This window comes from Eutrema salsugineum, unplaced genomic scaffold, assembly GCF_000478725.1.
Source record: "Eutrema salsugineum unplaced genomic scaffold, Eutsalg1_0 scaffold_10, whole genome shotgun sequence".
Classification (NCBI taxonomy): Eukaryota; Viridiplantae; Streptophyta; class Magnoliopsida; order Brassicales; family Brassicaceae; genus Eutrema; species Eutrema salsugineum.
Genome location: NW_006256908.1, coordinates 9,830,989 through 9,850,820, shown reverse-complemented (window position 1 = coordinate 9,850,820; position 19,832 = coordinate 9,830,989). Strand labels below are relative to the sequence as shown.

General features: G+C 37.1%; 6 protein-coding genes across 10 annotated transcripts; 3 read left to right on the top strand and 3 right to left on the bottom strand.

Moving 5' to 3' along the window:
• Positions 1–1,934: 1,934 nt before the first annotated feature.
• On the bottom strand, positions 1,935–4,660 carry LOC18027016 (bifunctional protein FolD 1, mitochondrial). Of its 3 annotated transcripts, none has more exons than XM_024160940.1 (8): positions 4,585–4,650; positions 4,263–4,363; positions 4,007–4,185; positions 3,509–3,825; positions 2,907–3,143; positions 2,643–2,810; positions 2,306–2,475; positions 1,935–2,203 (listed from the first exon to the last, which is right to left on the bottom strand). In XM_024160940.1, exons 3-7 carry the CDS (start codon positions 4,176–4,178, stop codon positions 2,311–2,313), a joined length of 1,059 nt encoding a protein of 352 aa, XP_024016708.1. In that variant the 5' UTR covers positions 4,179–4,185; positions 4,263–4,363; positions 4,585–4,650; the 3' UTR covers positions 1,935–2,203; positions 2,306–2,310. The 3 variants fall into 3 exon arrangements, with proteins under 3 accessions (XP_024016708.1, XP_024016707.1, XP_006411084.1); XM_024160939.1 differs by having other exon boundaries at positions 4,263–4,434; positions 4,585–4,646; XM_006411021.2 differs by lacking the exon at positions 4,263–4,363 and having other exon boundaries at positions 4,585–4,660.
• A 120-nt stretch (positions 4,661–4,780) lies between these two features.
• Positions 4,781–9,063, top strand: LOC18027015 (probable galacturonosyltransferase 7). 2 transcript variants are annotated; one of them, XM_006411020.2, is made up of 10 exons: positions 4,781–5,256; positions 5,343–5,371; positions 5,455–5,496; positions 5,584–5,643; positions 6,291–6,357; positions 6,455–6,501; positions 6,590–6,891; positions 7,278–7,629; positions 7,728–8,258; positions 8,353–9,063. In XM_006411020.2, the coding sequence occupies exons 1-10, from the start codon at positions 5,103–5,105 to the stop codon at positions 8,629–8,631; spliced, it is 1,863 nt and encodes a 620-aa protein (XP_006411083.1). In that variant the 5' UTR covers positions 4,781–5,102; the 3' UTR covers positions 8,632–9,063. The 2 variants fall into 2 exon arrangements, with proteins under 2 accessions (XP_006411083.1, XP_006411082.1); XM_006411019.2 differs by having other exon boundaries at positions 8,350–9,063.
• A 2,121-nt stretch (positions 9,064–11,184) lies between these two features.
• LOC18027014 (protein LURP-one-related 8) lies at positions 11,185–12,174 on the top strand. The gene is made up of 2 exons (XM_006411018.2): positions 11,185–11,549; positions 11,695–12,174. The coding sequence occupies exons 1-2, from the start codon at positions 11,313–11,315 to the stop codon at positions 12,046–12,048; spliced, it is 591 nt and encodes a 196-aa protein (XP_006411081.1). The 5' UTR covers positions 11,185–11,312; the 3' UTR covers positions 12,049–12,174.
• Positions 12,175–13,330: 1,156 nt separating this feature from the next.
• On the top strand, positions 13,331–15,849 carry LOC18027013. 2 transcript variants are annotated; one of them, XM_006411017.2, is made up of 8 exons: positions 13,331–13,749; positions 13,852–13,999; positions 14,093–14,243; positions 14,334–14,459; positions 14,535–14,615; positions 14,778–14,970; positions 15,056–15,326; positions 15,416–15,849. In XM_006411017.2, exons 1-8 carry the CDS (start codon positions 13,555–13,557, stop codon positions 15,634–15,636), a joined length of 1,386 nt encoding a protein of 461 aa, XP_006411080.1. In that variant the 5' UTR covers positions 13,331–13,554; the 3' UTR covers positions 15,637–15,849. The 2 variants fall into 2 exon arrangements, with proteins under 2 accessions (XP_006411080.1, XP_024003704.1); XM_024147936.1 differs by having other exon boundaries at positions 15,413–15,849.
• Positions 15,850–16,023: 174 nt separating this feature from the next.
• LOC18027012 (cyclin-dependent kinase B1-2) lies at positions 16,024–17,644 on the bottom strand. The gene is made up of 4 exons (XM_006411016.2): positions 16,947–17,644; positions 16,785–16,854; positions 16,525–16,663; positions 16,024–16,356 (listed from the first exon to the last, which is right to left on the bottom strand). The coding sequence occupies exons 1-4, from the start codon at positions 17,596–17,598 to the stop codon at positions 16,264–16,266; spliced, it is 954 nt and encodes a 317-aa protein (XP_006411079.1). The 5' UTR covers positions 17,599–17,644; the 3' UTR covers positions 16,024–16,263.
• Positions 17,645–18,381: 737 nt separating this feature from the next.
• On the bottom strand, positions 18,382–19,296 carry LOC112081610. The gene is made up of 3 exons (XM_024148395.1): positions 19,267–19,296; positions 18,858–19,204; positions 18,382–18,796 (listed from the first exon to the last, which is right to left on the bottom strand). The coding sequence occupies exons 1-3, from the start codon at positions 19,294–19,296 to the stop codon at positions 18,382–18,384; spliced, it is 792 nt and encodes a 263-aa protein (XP_024004163.1).
• Positions 19,297–19,832: the final 536 nt, after the last annotated feature.

Genomic DNA, 19,832 nt, shown 5'->3' with positions numbered 1-19,832 from the left:
ATCCTCCAATGTCTAACCAGAAACAACAACAAAATCCTAAGGAAAAACATTTGATCTCTATCTTCCTTTTCTTAGGCTCTAACCGTACAGTAGAGTTCATTCGGTATAAGATTATATATGTAACAGAATGTATTTCATGCTAAATATTGTATGCATGAGTCTTTTTTCACTAGGAGATTTATTTAAGACTTTTTGATTACTTTGCGAATACACTCAAATAATGTAATTTTAACATCAATGACAAAAATGATATTGTCCAGGCTCCAGGCTCCAGCCAACTTCCACGAACAATATTAGGTGTTCCCGCAGGCAACCACAATATCAACCTCCCTAGTTATGTGCTCTGGGTCCTTTGAAAAAGCATGCACACCGTGCTTACTATAGTCTTATACATCTACCCAAGAAATACTGTCAACAAAGAGCGAAATGCTCATCAAGTATAAGAACCCTAACTCTTAAAAGATAAATAATGTAGGCGACTGGAAGTCGTTTGATGTTCTTTTTGTCCTTTATAGAGTTTCATAATATTTTGGCAACACTGAAAATATACGTTATTCCAAATATTTTGAGCATTTAATTAGTTTTGTCTTTTTTTTTTTTTTTGGATTTTCTGGAGTAAATTGTTGCGCTAACTACAAATTACAACATGCATTACTGTATAATCATGTCGCTAATTTGTCATTTCCATGTTTACCAATATCGTAAAATACAGTATTAAGTTATCAACAGTTTAAAAAAAAAAAGAAGTTATCAACAGTCTTGTTTTTTTAATTGGTGTTATCAAAGTAAAACAATTTGTTCAAATGATGATGAACGGGGAAACTAATAGAACGGGAATTATTGACAACACATAAGTAACGTTGAATTTTTAGAATACTTGTTAGCCAGACTTTCATAAACCTGTTGAAATTTTAAAGAACGCCCAGAATTCATGGGAAGATATATATTCCTCTTTTTGTTTTTTTTTTCACATCAAAAACAAAAGGTAATACAAAAAATATAAGGTAGATAGGCTCTTTATTTATTTTCTTTTCTATAGCAAACCTCAAAAGTAGGACTGTGGCCCTGTGGGACATGTCTATTTTTTTTTATTTTCTTTTTTTAAGACTCGTAGGACAGTAATTAAATATGAATTGGTGAAAGCATAGGGAAGGCCAAACAGAAATTGATAGGGATCAAACCAAATTCAGTCGAAACATACTGTATATAGATAAAATATGTGAAAGCATAGGGAAGGGTACCTTATTCGTATCTTCTTACCTCCGCTGTGGACAGCCATAGTGGACCTTGTGGACATCTTCTTATGCTTGCTAATGGTGTCAAGTATTAAAGTACTTATTAGTGGTTTAAGACGGTGTAGCTTAGCTGTGGAGAAGTATTCGTATTATATATCTGATGAAGACTCAAGACCCGTGTCCCTCTTTGCATCCATCTTTTCCATGCAAAGTTCAACTTGCTACCACATATATTTTCCACCTTTTATTTCCCTAAAGTCTTCGTCAACTTGACATAAAGACATTAGCGCATGCATGTTTTGCTGAGACTTATATCCTCACGAAGTGATATTCCGAAAGTAAATACAAGTAAACATGCAATAAGTGTAAGGTCTTATTTGTGACACCAAGTGCTGGAAGTTTTTCAACTGTAAAAACAAAAACAAAAAAGCGATAAAGGTTGTTTAATAGTAATTTGATATTTAAAGGAATTTTGAGGGCTTTCCACAAGGCTTGATTCCTTTTGTCTTTTTACACTTTCAAAACATCTACTATAAATGATACAGAATATATCATTATTTCATTTAAACCGAAACCGAAACCTCAAACCGAACTAAAAAGCAGAGAATGTCTATAATACTTTAGCTCCTCAACGCCAAACTCGTGTAAAGATTGGAGTAATTAGCATTTCTTTCGTGATCATTACGTGACACATCTTGCTTGACTCATTCTCCATCCTTTATGTAAAGATGCAACTACAAATGATCCAACTACCATAGTCTCACGTGCGTAACTAAGTGACTGCCCATCTTGTACAAGCTTATCAAAAAATACAACTTCAAAGGCCAAAAAAAAAAAAGCCAAGGAAACAAAAACATTTGGACTGTATCTGAAACCAGCCACTAAAACAAGCATTAAAACTCCTCGCCGCGCTTTTGTTGAACTTGCTGTTAAAGATGTTCATGAGTACCCATGTCATCAACCGCAGTCTATAAGAAAGAAACATAAAAAAAAAGAAAGTTCAAACTAAAAGGGATTAGTGAATTTGTGATCAACTCTAACAACATGCAAGTAAATAGACAAAGAGATACCATAATCAGAGGAATATCCGCTTGGCAGCATCCAAAGTATTGCAAAGTAGCATGGCGATCGTCATGGGTCCGACTCCTCCAGGTACAGGAGTGATAGCCGAGGCAACACCTAACGCTTCCTCGTAACATACATCCCCAACAAGACGATAACCATGCTCACAACTACTATCCTGCAAAATCATTTTTGCATTTTTGACATATCACACATGCTCCAATGTCTTCTAACCAGAAACAACAACAAAATCCTAAGGAAAAACTTTTCATCTCTTCATTTAGGCTCTAACCTAACCTAACACATAGGGATGTCGAATTCATTCAGTTTAACTTAAATTTTTACCTCAACAGGACATGTTCCTACATCAATGACAACTGCTCCAGGCTTCAGCCAACTTCCACGAACAAGATTAGGTACACCAGCGGCTGCAACCACAATATCAGCCTCCCTAGTAACGTGCTCTGGATCCTTTGAAAAAGCATGCACCGTGCTTACTGTAGCGTCATACCTCTACCCAAGAATGTCAGCAAAAAAGACATAGATGCAGAGTTAGTACCCAAACCGAAATGCTGCACTAACTACAAAAAAAAATTAAAAAACTAATACCTGCAACAATAAAGACATTGGGAGACCGACGATGTTGCTTCTTCCAATTACCACAGCATTTTTTCCTGCTATTTCAACACCTGCTCTGATCAACAACTCCACACATCCCTTAGGAGTACAAGATACGAATAGCGGCTCCCTTCCTCTCATTGCAAGATTCCCCATATTTAATGGATGAAACCCATCAACATCTTTCTCTAATCTCACCATGTTCAAGATCTTTGCTTCATCAAGATGCTGCACACGATATCTTCGATTACATGGTGGTACTCAATTTGAAGATGACTCAGACTCTCTATGGCATAACATATGATTAACCTACCAACAATAAAAGACAACCTCAAAGGGAAACTTGTATTGCAGAGAGTGCATGTTTATAGGGAAATACACAAGCGTACCCACAAGAAACTGATATGGATATTAAAACTCGATGAAAGAAAGAATCGAGCACCTCTACTAAAAAGTATGAAAACAAAAGTGAACATAGAAACTTGACATCCTAACATATAGAAATAGAACTAATCTTTCGACATCAACAACACTATCCTCCCCCATCAGATGTCATGATTATTATCTCACAAAAAAGAAAATGTGAACCCTACCTGGGGCAAAGGAAGCTGCACAAGAACCCCATGAATGGACGTGTCTTCATTGAATTTTTCCAGTACACTAATAATATGACCTTCGGTACAATTCTCAGGCAATTCAGCCAAAACAGATTTAATACCAGTTTCTTCACAAGCTTTGATTTTGTTCCGAACATAAGTTTGCGAGTCTCTTTGTTGGCCAACCAAAACAACCGCAAGACCAGGGACTTTTCCAATACCCTTTTTCATCTTCCACACTTCATTAATAATCTTTTCTCTAATTTCCTCGGCGATAACTTTCCCATCTATTACCACAGTCTTCTGTTCACTTTCTATATAAATGCATACACACACATACAAACACAAAAATGTATAAGTAGAGATAAGAAGGGTACAACTAAGACTGCAGAAGTAAACTCATCTATTCAGAGAACATTCTTGTAATATATGAAGAGAAGATAAATCCATGTAATTGCAACAAGCACTAGCACATTAGACGAAGGAAGGAGTTACCAAAAGGAACAGGAGATGGCGGATCAGTAAAAGGAACCCAATTTTCGGGCAAGTCAAGAGACACGAGAGGAGGAGACAGTAAAATGGAGCTTAGGCAATGCACTTCCCTTGTTGTCAAACGAATAGCCTTATTATGCGCCAAGGCCAAAGCTTTCCTCGCGATTAAGAACATGCTCGAACTACATGAAACACAGAAAAAATCATTTAAAGAAAACCTACTCAGTTAGTGTAAAAATCACAGACCAGAAAATCGAACCTTTGACAGGTAAGCAGCTTAGAGAATGCAATATGAGAGACTGAGAGTGATACAATAAAAGCTTAATCTTCCAAAAAATTGATCCTTTTTCAGCTCATTCCCTTTCATTACATTCACACAAACAATTAAGGAGCCGCAAAATAAAGAGCAAACTTGCACCACCAGATTTTACCTAAATGGAATAAAGATTTTACAAGAATGTCGTCATATGCTTTCACAATCACCTTCTCTACTTTACAAAATTCTTAGTACATAATTTTTTAAACAAAAACAATGGAAAAGGAAATCAGAAAATAGGAAAATACGGAGGAGGAGAGATTACCAGTGTATAAGCGTCAATGGCGTTGACGATGACGAATATCGCTAGGCATCCCGGAGTTTTGGATTTATCGGAGGACTATAAACGATGTTAAGAAAATAAATAAAACAAAATGAAAATAAATCACCACCGTGTGAAAAAAACACGTGTTATGATCTGGAGATAGATCTTGCAAGTGGGCTGAATAATCAAACGGCAGAGACAGTTACACACGTGCGAAAAAAAAAGAGTTGGGTTTGTATCTCTCTTCCTTCCTTCCTTCCTTAGTAGCAAAACCAAAGGGAAAGAGACGATGCGATCGGGCTAAAAGTGCAGCACTAATAGTTCTGCATTCTGCAACACACACAGAGTGAGGAACACAAAGAGAGAGATTGAAGCGAGGAAGAGAGATATTGGCATCGTAAACGATTGAGTGTGGATTCGAGTGTTAATCGAGAATAGATAGAAACATCGTTACCGACGTTTTGGGGGATCCAATGCGTTCGTAATTAGAAGGCATTGATTCAATCTAAATCGGAAATATGAAAGGCGGAGGCGGTGGAGGAGGTGGTGGAGGCGGCGGCGGAAAACGCCGGTGGAAAGTTCTGGTTATTGGAGTTTTGGTTCTTGTTATCCTCTCTATGCTTGTTCCTCTTGCCTTCTTGCTCGGCCTTCACAACGGCTTTCACTCTCCTGGTAATCTTCTCCTTCACACTCGTTTTTCTTCGATCTCTGTTTTCAGATCTATCTCATCTTCATCTTTTTCACTTTATTTTCTTCAGGATTTGTCACTGTCCAACCAGCTTCTCCTGTAAGCATTCCGTTTCTTTTATTTGTGGTAAGCAATGTTTGATGTTTTGATTTTGTTCTGAACGCTTTTTCTTTTGGAATCAGTTCGAGAGCTTAAGCAGAATCAATGCTACCAAACATTCCCAGGTATTGTAACTCTCGTTTGATTGATTCGATTCCATCTAATCTCAAATCGTTTTGCCGCTTTTCATCTTCCTTATCTCGGTTTTGCAGAGAGATCTATCTGACCGGGTCGATGATGTTCTCCACAAAATCAATCCAGTTCTTCCCAAGGTTGGCCCTCCAGTTATCTCTCTTTTGGGTTCCACTTGTTTCAGTGTAGATTCAAGGCATCGACTTGTTCCATTTCTGTGGCTTAGATTAGTCGTTTTTCCCTTTCCCGTAAAAGTAAATCTCTATAATAGTTATAGAAACCTGCGTTATCTTACATACTGCTTATAAATTGACACACACAATTCAGATCTGGTCTATATATGTTTAACTTTCTACCATTAAAGAATGTATCCAGTCATAATTCTTGGCATTTATGTTTCCCCATCTTGCCATTCCATTGATGTAAAGATGTATAGGATTTCTAGTTTAATCTAACTAAAATCATGTGTATCAGGTTCGCTACAGTACTCCTGCAAACTTAGAATGCTAACATTAGAAAGAAACAAAAAAACTTATATTTCTGCTTGATGTATGGAAAACTATGCAAGATGCCCCATAATTATCCAGTGAATCTGAAAACTTTTTCTGGCCCAGCAAATAAACTAAAGGGTCAAGAGGCTGTTGTTAAACACGTTCATGAATTATGTTGCGTCATATATGTCAAAATTTCTTGGGGAGCGGAAAGAATTAGTGCACTTGGGTGAGATGGTTAGACTGATTGTAACAATTTTTGTACTAACGTTTTTGTTTTTTGATTCTCATGCTAGAAAAGCGACATAAACGTGGGTTCCAGAGATATGAATAGGACAAGCAGCAGTGATTCTAAAAAAAAAGGTGTACTTTACAAGTTCCACTTTCCTGAAATTCCTCTCCCTTTATGTTATTCTGATTCTGATTTGCAACTTTACGTCTGGTCCTCATTAATCTGCAGGATTACCAGTGTCCCCAGCTGTTGTTGCCAACCCAAGCCCTGCAAATGTACAATAAGTGGTTTCTGTAGTAGTCATTTTTGAATCTCTCACCAATCGTCTTAAGTTAATCTGATTCTGCTTTATTCTGTGAACAGAAAACAAAAACTGAAGCCTCGTACAAAGGTGTTCAGGGGGCAATAGCAAATGCTGATGAAACTCAGAAGACTTGTGAAGTGAAATATGGGAGCTACTGCCTCTGGAGGGAGGAAAATAAGGAACCAATGAAAGATGCGAAGGTGAAGCACATGAAGGACCTGCTATTTGTGGCTAGGGCATACTATCCAAGTATTGCTAAAATGCCTTCTCAAACCAAGTTGACTCGAGATATGAAACAGAATATCCAAGAGTTTGAGAAAATTCTTAGTGAAAGTTCAGCAGATGCTGACCTTCCACCACAGTAAGTTCAATACCAATTTGGGTTTACCATGTTTGTACTGAAAGTTAGTTCCTTGCTGGAAAAGATCTTGTTGGATGCTGGTCACATGAATCTCTCCTAGTTAGTTAACCTTGCCTGGGCATCCTGTTTTCTAGTGGTTTACTTGCTTTCAGACGTTTTATGTTATAGAATATCTTAATCATAACACACAGAAATACTTCTATTTTGAAGCCTATCTGTCCTAGTGTCTTAGCCCAACCTAAGAATTAATAGACGAATGTACTAGACATAGGAGAGATGTCATGGATGTTGTTTATTCTCTTTCAAAATAAGCTTTGATGTATGGAATCCTCTGCTAATTTTTTTTAATCGTACTTATAGTGTGTCTCTTTCAACTGATCTATCAGGGTTGATAAAAAGTTTCAGAAGATGGAAGCTGTAATTTCAAAGGCAAAGTCTTTTCCAGTCGACTGTAACAACGTTGACAAGAAATTGAGACAGATCCTGGATTTGACTGAGGATGAAGCAAGTTTCCACATGAAACAGAGTGTGTTCCTCTACCAGCTTGCAGTACAGACAATGCCTAAGAGTCTCCATTGCTTGTCAATGAGACTGACTGTGGAATATTTCAAGTCAGCTTCACTTGATATTGAGGATAGTGAGAAATTTTCAGATCCCTCATTGCTTCACTTTGTTATCATCTCCGATAATATCCTTGCATCATCCGTTGTGATCAACTCAACTGTTTTACACGCAAGGGTATGTATTAAATCCAGTTTTCTTTACTTTGTCGTTTATCTTTTCATGCAGTTATAGAACCCTTATTTCTAATTCGTGGTTGGTTGTTGATGTTTCAGGAAAGTAAAAACTTTGTTTTCCACGTACTGACAGACGAGCAGAATTACTTTGCGATGAAACAGTGGTTTATCAGGAATCCCTGCAAACAAGCAACTATTCAAGTATTGAACATTGAAAAACTCGAGCTGGACAATTCTGATTTGAAACTGTCTCTGCCTGCGGAGTTCCGTGTCTCCTTCCCCAGTGGTGACAATTCGGCATCACAACAGAATCGAACACACTACTTATCTCTTTTCTCTCAATCTCACTATCTTCTTCCAAAATTATTTCACAAGTTGGAAAAGGTTGTGATTCTGGATGATGACGTTGTAGTCCAGCGAGACTTATCTCCCCTTTGGGACCTTGACATGGAAGGGAAAGTGAATGGTGCGGTGAAGTCCTGCTCTGTGAGATTGGGTCAGCTAAAGAGTCTTAAGAGAGGGAATTTTGATACTAATGCTTGTCTCTGGATGTCTGGATTGAATGTCATTGACCTTGCTAGATGGAGGGAATTGGGTGTTTCAGAAACCTACCAGAAATTTTATAAAGAGGTCAGTTTTCTGAATAACTTAAAAAAGAGAAAATCTGAGTGATTCTCCTGTGTATGTTTTGTGAGCGATGAATTTCTTTTGTTTTGTGCAGCAGATGAGTGGTGGAGAGGAGTCGAGAGAAGCAATTGCATTGCAAGCAAGCTTGCTTACGTTTCAAGACAAAGTTTATGCTCTTGAGGACAAATGGGCACTATCGGGACTTGGTTATGACTACTATATCAATACCCAAACCATAAAAAACGCAGCCATCTTGCACTACAACGGGAACATGAAGCCGTGGCTTGAGCTGGGAATCCCACAGTACAAAAGCTATTGGAGAAAGCATCTGAATCGAGAAGACCGGTTCTTGAGTGACTGTAACGTGAATCCTTGATGAGTAAGTAAACTACACGGACAATGCTTTAGAAGGCAGGTCACACGCAAAGCAAAGATTTAGAGTGGTGGTTACGCAACATCTCATTTTTTTGGGGGTAAATAAACCCGAATGCATTGCAGGAGAAATGCTGAAGGGAAAAAAGCAATCAGAAGTGGGTTAAAAGTGATAGCTTATTGATTCTAAGAGACGTGATGACGATGCTTGAAAAGCTTTTATATGATTAGAAAAGAAAAAAAAAAAAGAGAGAATGTGAAGTGAAGAATCTTAGATGTTGTATATGATTTTTGGCAGAGAGTTGTGCCATTCTTTTCCTCGTATTATTTTCCATTTTCACATGTGTTTCCTTTTTTTTTATTCGTACCAATATTAGAAGTCGATAAGGATTTTATCTATTTCTAAATGGAACCAGTTTTCAAGAGTTTTGTTGAATAGAAGCATTTCAAAATTCTCTCAGAGGCAGTGTCTCCCAAATCAGTCGACCCCGTATGTCTAGAGATTGTTTACATCCCTTTTATATTTGTCTGCAAAATTATAAAGCAATTTGTTAGATCGAGCTAGCTTAAACGGGTCTATATATCTCAGTCATTTGCAGTAATATATATGATTGGGTTCATCTATTGGAATCAAAGGTCTCATATTTAGAGTATTTTACTTAGAAACTCTCATTCACAGTTAATTGATTAGAGTACTTAACATTCACACCCAAAAAAAAAACACTAAAGCTCTCATTCACATGCATAATACCCATTTTAACGATGACGTACGAGGTAGGATGCAAAATGAGCATATAAAACACACTACGAAAGCTAAGAAGAGGAATAATAAGAGTGAGGAATCAGATTTGGTAAGCAGCCAAAATTAGGTTGTATTTACACTGTATTGCACTGCATTAAAGAGAGCAAGAGAGAACATATTCTCTCAAGTGCAGAGCGTAGTTTTCAATCCGTTATTTTATGTTTGGTGAAAGTTGGACGCGTCTTACCTCTCAAAGGTCGTAATCACTTTCTTGTACATATGACGCATAAACCGCAATCTTTTTGTTTATAAAACAAACGATAGATAACGAAAGGAATATAAAAAATAAATGTAAGAGGTCAACGTGAGTGGAACATTCATTATAACAACGGACGTGGAAAAATATCAGAAGGAAAATAATGTTTAGATTTTAATTTTAAAATTAGTGGAATTTTTTTCTTTTTTCTTCCCACCGCTAATTGCTTCTCCGCCACACACTTTTGTCTTAAGCTTAATAATTTATAATGATGATATAGTGCGTGGTCATCCTTCATCATATCATAATAAAACCAAGGATTGGTTCAAAACTCGATTTCTTAACTCATATTTTTATCTCATGTCTATGTTTGAAATGATTTTTTATGGATATAATCTTGAACTTTGCTTTCCACCCGTTCTTATCCTCCACTAGATTAGAAAGAGTTCTCTCTTCATCCACTAAGGAAAGTGTACATTGACTGTTTCCCTTGGCTCAAAATGTCCTTGGTAATAATTCAGAGATTGATCTTCATATTTATATATTATCTGATATTTGAAACATAATTAGTCTAACGAGCAACAATAACCATGACTGGATATGGGACATGCGAGAAGTAAAGTGATCATTAATTTATAAATTGATCACAGAGAGTAGATATGTTATATATTAATCCTTTGGTTTCAATTTTGGAGAGTAATTCGATACTTCTGTAGACATAATTTATATAAGGAAAATGAAGAATATTTCATTTAGAAACCCCCCCTTTTCCATAAAAAGATGCACTGGAAATGACGATGGATTATGGCCCGTAGGTTTTCGTTGCTGCATAGATTCTTTTTTTCTTTTGAGACACTAATATTCTCTACTAATAATAAAAAATTGTACGGGAAAATAAAGAGAAAAAGATTAGAGAAAGGTTTAACACGAAAAATGACTAAAAACAAATAGAAAAAAGTATAAGAGAAAATATTAGTCTGGTCTTTAAAGTCTGAAGTAGACAAAATTAGATAGAGGAGAAAATAAAATACATACATAAAAGAGCGTTTTTTTTTTTAGAAAAAACTCCCATTTTAAACGTAATTTGTAATCTTCATTAAATAAGTTACTTAGTTTATCAATTTTTCAATTGTTACAATTGTCAAAAATATAAAACAATCCTGTTATTTTTATAAATTTCTCTACAATCTTCGCCTTATGAACTATAGTTCCTGTGGGAAACTTTAATTTGTATAACTAGAGTTAGCGTTAGATTACCATAGGCTATTTTGTAGGTCCAGTAATGGGCATAATCAAGAATCAAAAACAAGGTTTTCATATAATACTCTGTTGGAGTTTAGGTGAAATGAAAACCGGTATTATAATAATATTTGATAATAGAAAGGAATCAACTAATTTACATTAATGCATAAAAAATAGTGACCTAAATTAAAAGACTAGATATCTTATAGTAATAGACTTGAAAAGGATATCTCTATAGTGGAAAACAAGAAGATGAGACCATTCTTTTCATTTGAGCACCATATTCTTCTCTTTCTACATTTGTATATATAAACACCCAAAGACCTCTTCTCATTTGTCCCACATCCAAATATCAACTCATCTTCTCCAACAAGAATCATCAAAACTCAATCAAACAAACCAAAAAAAAAAAAAACATAGAAACAAAAGAATCAAAATCAAAGAGATGACAAAAGTTCACCCAAAATTCCCAAACACATGCGAGGAGAGTTTTTCCGATAGTAAAGCAGCCGTCGTTTTAACGGTGTGGAAAAAGTCACTTCTCTTCAACTGCGACGGATTCACAGTTTACAACTCCAATGGAGATCTTGTCTTTAGAGTCGACAACTACATGAATTCTCCTAAAGATAACATCGTCCTCATGGACGCTTCCGGCTTACCTCTCCTCTCCATCCGCCGTAAGGTACCTTTCTTTTGCTTTCTCTTTGATTTGTCTTCTTGATAACCTAAGATCCCATCCCAAGTCTTTTATCTTTGGTTTCATAAAGATAGCCAAAGTATTATGAAACGAATCTTGAATTTCTTTTCTTCTTAATTTGCTTGATCAGAAGTTGAGCCTAGGAGATTGCTGGATGGTATTCGATGGAGAAACAGAGAGAGATCCAATATTTACGGCAAGAAAGAACGTGAACATAATGACAAACAGAAGGAGCTTGGTGTGGGTTAGCATGAAGAAGACGGTATTGTACGAGATAGAAGGATCCTACGGTCAGAGAAGCTGCAAGATATTGGATGAGAGGAGGAACAAGAAGAAAGCAGCGGAGATCAAGAGAAAAGAAGCAATGGTTGGAGGAGTTGCTTTTGGAAAAGATGTTTTTAAACTTATAGTTGAATCGGAGATGGAACCTCGTGTGGCCATGGCATTCACCATCATCCTCGACCAAATGTTTCGATCTTATTGATATTTCCATTTTCAAGCTTTAATTTGTAAGTATATATATATATTATTAGTTCCCTTTTTGCTATGAAATTTATGCATGTGTTCTTCTTATATGTATACACATGAAACAGAGAGAAACTTTTGTTTTCGTTTTTGATTTTCGCCTTGATACTATTACATACATGTAGTTCAATTATCGGTGGAATTTTTGACGGTTCAACAAAAGTAGGCGTGGTTGAGGCTGCTAAGTCAAGTGATTAATCAATGAAAGATTGCTGTTGAGTTAATAAAAGGGAAAAGACAAAAAGAGAGTTTAAATTTTGTTACTTCTATTCGCAAACGTTTGATGAATCAATTCGTTACAACATTTTTCCATATTCTCAACAGATTTGCTAAAAATGTTATGTTTCTTCTAGTGAACTAGGATCAATCAATATCAAAATATATGTCGAAAATAATTGACATAGATTAAGCACATATGAGTTACATTTAATAAGTCGTGCATTTCAGTCAACGCTTGTCTAGTGGATCTGGACATGACCGATGCACGAGTTGTGAAGTATTAGAAAACCTCATACTCATTATTTGACTACAAGAGGAATTATCAACTAAATTTCTTACAATTTGCCACCAAGAAATAGAAACCAAACCGAAAGCACCAAAGGTCGGGTCGAAAACGAAATAGAGACTGTATACTGCAGTTATAGATTGCACAAAACAAGATTTTGATTAGTTAATATAAAGATTATAATACTGTGACGAAATTTCAAAAATAAAGATTTGATGTCAAAAATGAAGATGACAAAATCGCATAATATATAGCCATCTTTTTGTATGTAAAATAGTAAAATGGTGATTTGATGCCAAAACTGAACATTTAATGCAATCTCATAGTAATTACTATAGAACCGTAATTTGGTGTAAAATACATGATTTGACGCAAAATTTAAATTTTTACCCTCCAAAAGAATTCAGATGTTCCTAGTTCTATTAGTAACAGTTATATAAGTATTTAGGTTGTCGATTAAAAAAACAAAGAATTTATATGATAAATCTTGTTGCTTATTTCATCGCAAATTTTAATTCGCAATTTTACGCTAAAACCTAGGTTATACATAATTATAACTTTCTTACATCATGATTTAATACAAAAAATTATAAGGTTTTGTATACATTTTAGCATCAGAATTGCGAACTCAAGATTAGAAAGCAATTTGCAACCACAAAGGAAAAAAACTGAATTTAGAAAGAGCAACAATGTGATCACCTAGTACATTAGATATTTTTAAGATCCTCGAAATACAGAAACAGAAGCAAAGCCTAACTTTCATATATTTTTATGCGAGAGGCCCACAGATTCAGATTGACACTGAAATTTTGAAAGAGAGAAACCTTGGATTAGCCATTGCTCTCATTGGGAGCCTCTAGCTGCACCAGTTGCAGTCGCCAAGTTTTCATCTTTCTTACAGCCCTCGTTTCTCAAGCCCATGATTCTTCTGCCCTAAAGCTTCAACTCAGAAGAAAGCTGATGATGGAAGGAAGAAGGATCATAGCAGACCCTAGACCTTGCATCGGTAGAAGAGTTGTAGCCAATAAGAGGTCTCGTCCCGATGGATTCGTCAATAGCGTTAAAAAGCTTCAACGCAGAGAAATCTCGTCCCGTAGGGATCGAGGTTTCTCCATTAGCACCGCTCAAGAGAGATTCCGCAATATGCGTCTCGTGGTATGTCTGATTTCTCAAAATCCTTAATTGGGTCTTGAAACTCGAGCAGTTTTCTCTTCTTCTTTCACCTAAATTTGAAATTTTTTGTTTTTGTGGAATCAGGAGCAATATGATACGCACGATCTTAAAGGAGACTGTTTAGTTGCATTACCCTTTTTGATGAAACGAACCAAACTTATCGAGATTGTTGCTGCGCGGGACATTGTCTTTGCGCTTGCTCATTCTGGTGTTTGCGCATCTTTCAGCAGAGGTTTACTTCTACTTTTTTTTTGTGTGTGTTTCCTTTGTCACTGTGCTTTGATGGCGACATTTTTGACCTTTGGATTTGTCTATGTATCTTCAGAGACGAATAAAAGGGTCTGCTTTTTGAATGTTAGCCCTGACGAAGTCATAAGGAGCTTGTTCTACAACAAGAACAATGATTCTCTCATCACAGTTTCTGTTTACGCCTCAGACAATTTCAGCTCTTTGAAATGCAGATCCACTCGAATCGAGTATGCCTACTCTTGTATTGTTTTTGTGTGTCTTCTTAAGTTTAGTTCTCAGACTTGTAAAAGTGATGTGTTTATTTTTGGTACTGTCAGATATATTATGAGGGGTCAAGCAGACGCTGGATTTCCCCTTTTTGAGTCTGAATCGCTAAAGTGGCCAGGTTTCGTAGAGTTCGATGATGTTAATGGGAAGGTGCTGACATATTCTGCGCAGAACAGGTACTTTCTCTTCTTCATCATCCAAATTTGTGTTGACTTGAAGTTTCTCAACTGAGCCACAGCCTTGATCTGCAGTGTTTACAAGGTGTTTGATCTGAAAAACTATGCAATGCTATATTCGATATCAGACAAAAATGTCCAGGAAATTAAAATCAGGTGATTTTTCTTCATCTGTATTTCCCTTTCTATGTTTCCTGTTTGCAAATGTTGAAGTGAAGTTGCTTCCAAGTGTTCTGTGTACTTGATTGAATTGTAAAAGTTGTCAACTTTGCTATGTGTTACCTCTAACTCGTGCATGTATTTGTTTAACCGCATCAGTCCAGGGATAATGTTATTGATTTTCAAGAGAGCTTCAAGTCATGTTCCCTTGAAGATTCTATCAATCGAAGATGGCACAGTTCTCAAGTCCTTTAATCATTTGCTCCACCGAAACAAGAAAGTTGATTTCATTGAACAATTCAATGAAAAGCTTCTAGTTAAGCAAGAGAACGAGAATCTCCAAATACTTGACGTAAGTGATATTTTCTTTGTTCAAACTTCTTATAAAATTTGTGTTTTTTTTTTAAGTTCCTAACAGAGTTTTCTGTTCTTAAAAGGTCCGAAACGCTGACGTGATAGAAGTCAGCAGAACTGAATTCATGACGCCATCGGCATTCATATTTTTGTATGAGAACCAGTTGTTTCTAACATTCAGGAACCGAAATGTTTCTGTGTGGAATTTCCGCGGAGAGCTTGTGACTTCATTTGAGGATCATCTTCTTTGGCATCCAGACTGTAACACAAATAATATCTACATCACAAGCGATCAGGACCTAATCATCTCATATTGCAAGGCAGATACTGAAGATCAGTGGATGGAAGGAAATGGTAAGCAGAGACTCATCCACCCTTTTGGAAGAATGTAAGTGGATAATGTGAAAATAGACTAATTGCTGTGGTTTTGGTCGATGCAGCAGGGTCGATTAATATAAGCAATATCTTGACTGGGAAATGCCTAGCTAAAATAAAAGCAAGCAATGGCCTTCAAAACGAAGAGGAGTCCTGTAGCAGTTCCAATCAAAGAAATAGTGCGGTTTCTGAGGCTCTGGAAGACATAACCGCTCTATACTATGATGAAGAACGGAACGAAATATACACTGGAAATAGACATGGCTTTCTCCATGTCTGGTCTAATTGAGAAGCTACTCAATCATTTGTTTGTGTAGATTATTAGCTATGGAGGATCTCTTTGTATCTTGGGGTTTTCTTGAAAATGCGTGTAATGTCGTTTAAAACTTTACTATTCTTTGAGCAGCAATTGTGGTTGTAATGATAGCAGGAACTATTTGGTGGGGGATTCGGCTCCACGTTATGTACACTAATATGATTCGTCTGCTTATGAGAATTAAATTTGAGCATTTGGATACGTCTCTTTGCTGCAATTGGTTGATCTAATTAGCAGCAATTAGTTAGTTCTGGAACGTTGGCTCGGATATATTCAGAATTTCCCTTTTTCTCCATGCTAGATTTGTATATGTAGAAAAACAAAGTTGGCCACTCTTAAGAGAAAAAAAAAAAATTCACTCTTGAACACAGCACTCTCTTTAGTTGGACAAACAAGCTTTTTCATTTTGTTCTGTAAAAAGTACAAATCCCTCAAACACACAATACATGAGACACTGGTGTGGTAATAAATAAACGCTAAAATCACCAAGATGATGAGCAATCAACTTCTAAGCTCCAAGGAGAAGCCTGATCAGTGATACTAGATTGCAATTTTGCCAGAGGTGATGAAAGAGTTTCGATCAAGACAGGTGCAGCAGCTTCAGAACTGAGATTTGTCAAGGCTGTCGAAGTATGGATGGTCAAGAGCTGTTTTCGCTGAAATTCTTTCAGATGGATTGTACCTCAGCATATTCTGCATTCGTTCAAAGGGTCAAACTTTAATGCTCACTCAAAACAAAATCATCATCAACTAGAGAGCACATATGCAAGAGTATCTTAGTCCACTTGTCCAACAATGTTCATATTTTAGCCTGTGCTTTTTTTATGCAGCGATCACAGGGGCAGATTTAAAAGAGCATACCGTGAGAAGATCAACTCCTTCAGGGGACAGAGATGGCACAGCGCGTGATAAGTCTTGCGGCTCCCACTTTGGATACACATGCCAGTCACGCAGAGCCATTACACCAGGCCATTGTTGCTCAGTTGGTGTTCCTAGCAATCTCCAGGAACCAAAAAGAACCCATGATTAAGATACAGTCTATCTATATGTATGATCCTAGATCACTTCATGAGAACTGCACCTAACAGGTGAAACTTGTTCCTGTAGCTGTCATTGAATACCTGAATATATGAAGCAATTGCTGAAACTCTGAATCACCGGGGAAAAGAGCTTGCCTCCGAATCATCTCGGCTGCAAGTTTTTTTTGTGGTGGAAAACTCAGAAAAACAGCAATAAGGCAAAAAGTATAACAAAGACAAATCCAAAGGGTAACAAAGACTAACCAAAGATGCATCCAACAGACCAAATGTCAACGGCAGTGGAGTAATGAGTAGATCCAAGAAGAACTTCAGGAGCTCTATACCAGAGAGTGACGATCTCGTGAGTGTAAGATTTGAGAGGGACAGTGAAAGCACGACCAAGACCCAAATCAGCGATCTTTAGGATTCCTCTATCTTTATCAAGAAGAAGGTTCTGCGGTTTAAGATCACGGTGAAGCACACCGTGGCTATGGCAATGAGCCACGCCTTTACAAAGCTGAAACATTAGTCTCTGCACAAGAGAAGCTTCAAGGGGTCTAGGATTTGAACCTTTCCTATGCGAATCAATGAACTTCTTTAAATCAGTGTCGAGATACTTGAAAACGAGATAAAGGTTGGATTTTTGGGAGTGAGAAGAAACGGGTGAGGAAGGAGAGATTGAGTCTTTGGATTGAAGAACATGTTCGACGCAGAGGAGTCGAACGACGTAGATTGATTGAGAAAGCATCTGGAGAAGAGAAATCTCGCGAAGAGCGGTCGGTGGTATACCTTCTTCGTCCATTTCTAGCCTCGTCTTCTTCAAAGCAACAAGCTTTCCAGTGCTTTTCTCCATGGCCTTGTAGACTTTCCCATATGTTCCTTCACCAACCTTCTCAAGCTTCTCGTACTTCTCCATTGGTGGGGAGGATCTATCTGAGATAACAAAAAACTTCGGGATTAAAATGAATAATGAAAGTGATGATTTTGGTCTTTGTGTTTGAGTTATGTTTTTATTAAAAAACCCTAAGCCCCTTTTCGATTCGATCTAATTAGCGCCTCTTCGCTTTAATGTTGTCTTAACGAAGACATGTTTACACGTGGCCTCTCGTTTCCCGCTCCTTTGGGCTTTGAACTCCTCGCAGAGTTTTTTCTTTTTCTTAAAGAAATAATTCGTTTTATACGCCTTGTACACTTTCCCTTTTTTTTTTGATAAAATGTGAATATTTATATCAAAAACGGAACGTTTCCATACAAGTGTTCGGCAAAGCATAAATTGGCTTTTGGCCCCCCAAAAAAAGTAAAAATTCCAAAACTACCATATAGATTCCTAATAATAACAATTAGCAGCTACCAGTTAGCTATAAGAGCATGATTATCAATGGTTTCTTCTTGAGTTTATCCTTAATAAAAATATTATTTTAATAAAAAAGGAAGAGAAAAGGAGGAGGATCGATCCTTATTTAAAAGTCTGCAAGGATCGATCCTTCCTGATGATGTGGCATATTTTTATTGGATGCAGCCTCTAATTTTTTTTAACCTCTTATTTTTTATATTAAATTTTCTTTTAAAAAAAAAAAACTTTTCTGGGTTTCTCCAATATACATCAAAATATACAGGTTTTTCTGTAAATTTCTTAAATGAACTTTAGTATTATAATAATTAAAGAGAAACTCATATGGATTTCTCTGATAAACATGGTCTAAGTGAACCAGGTTGATAGGTGAGTAAAAGATGGATTCGTCCTGAGGAAAGCCAGGAGTAAGTCTCTGATAGAGCGGTCAATGAACTTGTAGACGATCTCAGGAGACAGCGAGGTGTCGGTGTGATAGTGCACATTCCGTTCACGCCAAATGAAGAAGATTGTTGCTTGAACGACCCAGCATTTTAGGATTCTTGGAGACGGGCCTACAGTAGATGATAACCAACTGATAAGCGCATCCCAGTTGAGAAAGAGGTTAGGAGCGTGACCCAGCCTTGTAAGGATTCTTTGCCAGACCTGAGATGCGAAGTCACAATGCAGGAACAGGTGGTCCCGAGTCTCAACAAACAAGCCGCAAGAACAACACATATCCGAGGATATTCCCCATTGCGATAACCTTGCACGGACTGGCAACCTGTTTAAGTGAGTAACCCAGAAATGAAAAGCATGTTTCGGGACAAAACCTTTGAATTAACCATACTATTTTACTCCAAGGCACAGAAGCAGCAGCAGGTCTAATCGCCTCCCATGTTGCCTTAGCAGAGAATGGCTTAAGGGTTGTGTTACCATAGTGCCAATAGAAGATATCAGATCCATTCGAGAAGACAGGAACAGGAGTGGGGAGGAGCAGATCGCGTAGAGATTGGCGCAGGGGGCATCGATTTCTGGACCCCGGGAGCTTCCAATGACCGTTGACGACGGCGCCTATAACTTTAGACTCAGCCGGGAGACCCAACAGGCGAAGGCCAGAAGCGCCAATTGTGTCCTTTAGCGATTCATCCCCGACCCAATGGTCATACCAGAACGAGCAAGATGAACCATTCTGAACAGAGCAACATACCAGAACGACCCAATATACACTTTCCCTTGCATTCCTTGAACAACTTTCTCAGGCTTCTCGTATTTCTTCTCCATTAGTGGAGGGAGTGATCTTTCTCGTGTTTCTCTACTCTATCTGTGTTATCTCAAACTTGATAAGCCATAAGCCTTTATTATATTTTTAAGAACCTTTATGCAAAATTCTGAGAATGGATAAGCGTATATGCAAATTTCATTTTATTCGTATACATAAATCTGCTTTATCCTAATTCCTTTTAATTCTCTGATATGATGATACGTACTTTATTCATTCGTAATCCATTGAACATTGCGTAATAGCATATACTTCAGTCAATGTTGCATGTTTTCATTCCGGCGGGTTCTACATAAAATAACATTAACATTTTTAACAACAATGAAAATCCAAAATCATATAGAAAATAGAGATTGAACATTAGTATACACTACTCAGAGCATCCTTAGTCTGTGATTGAAATCAATATATTAACCACGTTCACCATTGTAAGAGCTATTGGGACATTTGCATCTTCTTCGAACTGCAACAGCCAGACGTGGTCAAATGCTAGCTATGTTTGATCAACACATGAAAAATGTGAGAGGAGCGAAAAAAC

What these genes read in the sequence shown, in the direction of transcription:
- LOC18027016 (XM_006411021.2), bottom strand. Translation starts at nt 4,178, where the DNA reads ATGTTCTTAATCGCGAGGAAAGCTTTGGCCTTGGCGCATAATAAGGCT. An exon ending in TGCAGCTTCCTTTGCCCCAG is followed by an intron (nt 3,144 to 3,508) that starts GTAGGGTTCACA and finishes TATCGTGTGCAG; the next exon opens with CATCTTGATGAAGCAAAGAT. An exon ending in CAATGTCTTTATTGTTGCAG is followed by an intron (nt 2,811 to 2,906) that starts GTATTAGTTTTT and finishes ATTCTTGGGTAG; the next exon opens with AGGTATGACGCTACAGTAAG.
- LOC18027015 (XM_006411019.2), top strand. Translation starts at nt 5,103, where the DNA reads ATGAAAGGCGGAGGCGGTGGAGGAGGTGGTGGAGGCGGCGGCGGAAAA. An exon ending in CAACGGCTTTCACTCTCCTG is followed by an intron (nt 5,257 to 5,342) that starts GTAATCTTCTCC and finishes TATTTTCTTCAG; the next exon opens with GATTTGTCACTGTCCAACCA. An exon ending in ACCAGAAATTTTATAAAGAG is followed by an intron (nt 8,259 to 8,349) that starts GTCAGTTTTCTG and finishes TGTTTTGTGCAG; the next exon opens with CAGATGAGTGGTGGAGAGGA.
- LOC18027014 (XM_006411018.2), top strand. Translation starts at nt 11,313, where the DNA reads ATGACAAAAGTTCACCCAAAATTCCCAAACACATGCGAGGAGAGTTTT. An exon ending in TCCTCTCCATCCGCCGTAAG is followed by an intron (nt 11,550 to 11,694) that starts GTACCTTTCTTT and finishes TTGCTTGATCAG; the next exon opens with AAGTTGAGCCTAGGAGATTG.
- LOC18027013 (XM_024147936.1), top strand. Translation starts at nt 13,555, where the DNA reads ATGATGGAAGGAAGAAGGATCATAGCAGACCCTAGACCTTGCATCGGT. An exon ending in TTGCGCATCTTTCAGCAGAG is followed by an intron (nt 14,000 to 14,092) that starts GTTTACTTCTAC and finishes ATGTATCTTCAG; the next exon opens with AGACGAATAAAAGGGTCTGC. An exon ending in TGCAGATCCACTCGAATCGA is followed by an intron (nt 14,244 to 14,333) that starts GTATGCCTACTC and finishes TGGTACTGTCAG; the next exon opens with ATATATTATGAGGGGTCAAG.
- LOC18027012 (XM_006411016.2), bottom strand. Translation starts at nt 17,598, where the DNA reads ATGGAGAAGTACGAGAAGCTTGAGAAGGTTGGTGAAGGAACATATGGG. An exon ending in GTCTGTTGGATGCATCTTTG is followed by an intron (nt 16,855 to 16,946) that starts GTTAGTCTTTGT and finishes AAAAACTTGCAG; the next exon opens with CCGAGATGATTCGGAGGCAA. An exon ending in AAGGAGTTGATCTTCTCACG is followed by an intron (nt 16,357 to 16,524) that starts GTATGCTCTTTT and finishes GAACGAATGCAG; the next exon opens with AATATGCTGAGGTACAATCC.
- LOC112081610 (XM_024148395.1), bottom strand. Translation starts at nt 19,296, where the DNA reads ATGGAGAAGAAATACGAGAAGCCTGAGAAA. An exon ending in AATACGAGAAGCCTGAGAAA is followed by an intron (nt 19,205 to 19,266) that starts GTTGTTCAAGGA and finishes TGCTCTGTTCAG; the next exon opens with AATGGTTCATCTTGCTCGTT. An exon ending in CCTTGGAGTAAAATAGTATG is followed by an intron (nt 18,797 to 18,857) that starts GTTAATTCAAAG and finishes TCACTTAAACAG; the next exon opens with GTTGCCAGTCCGTGCAAGGT.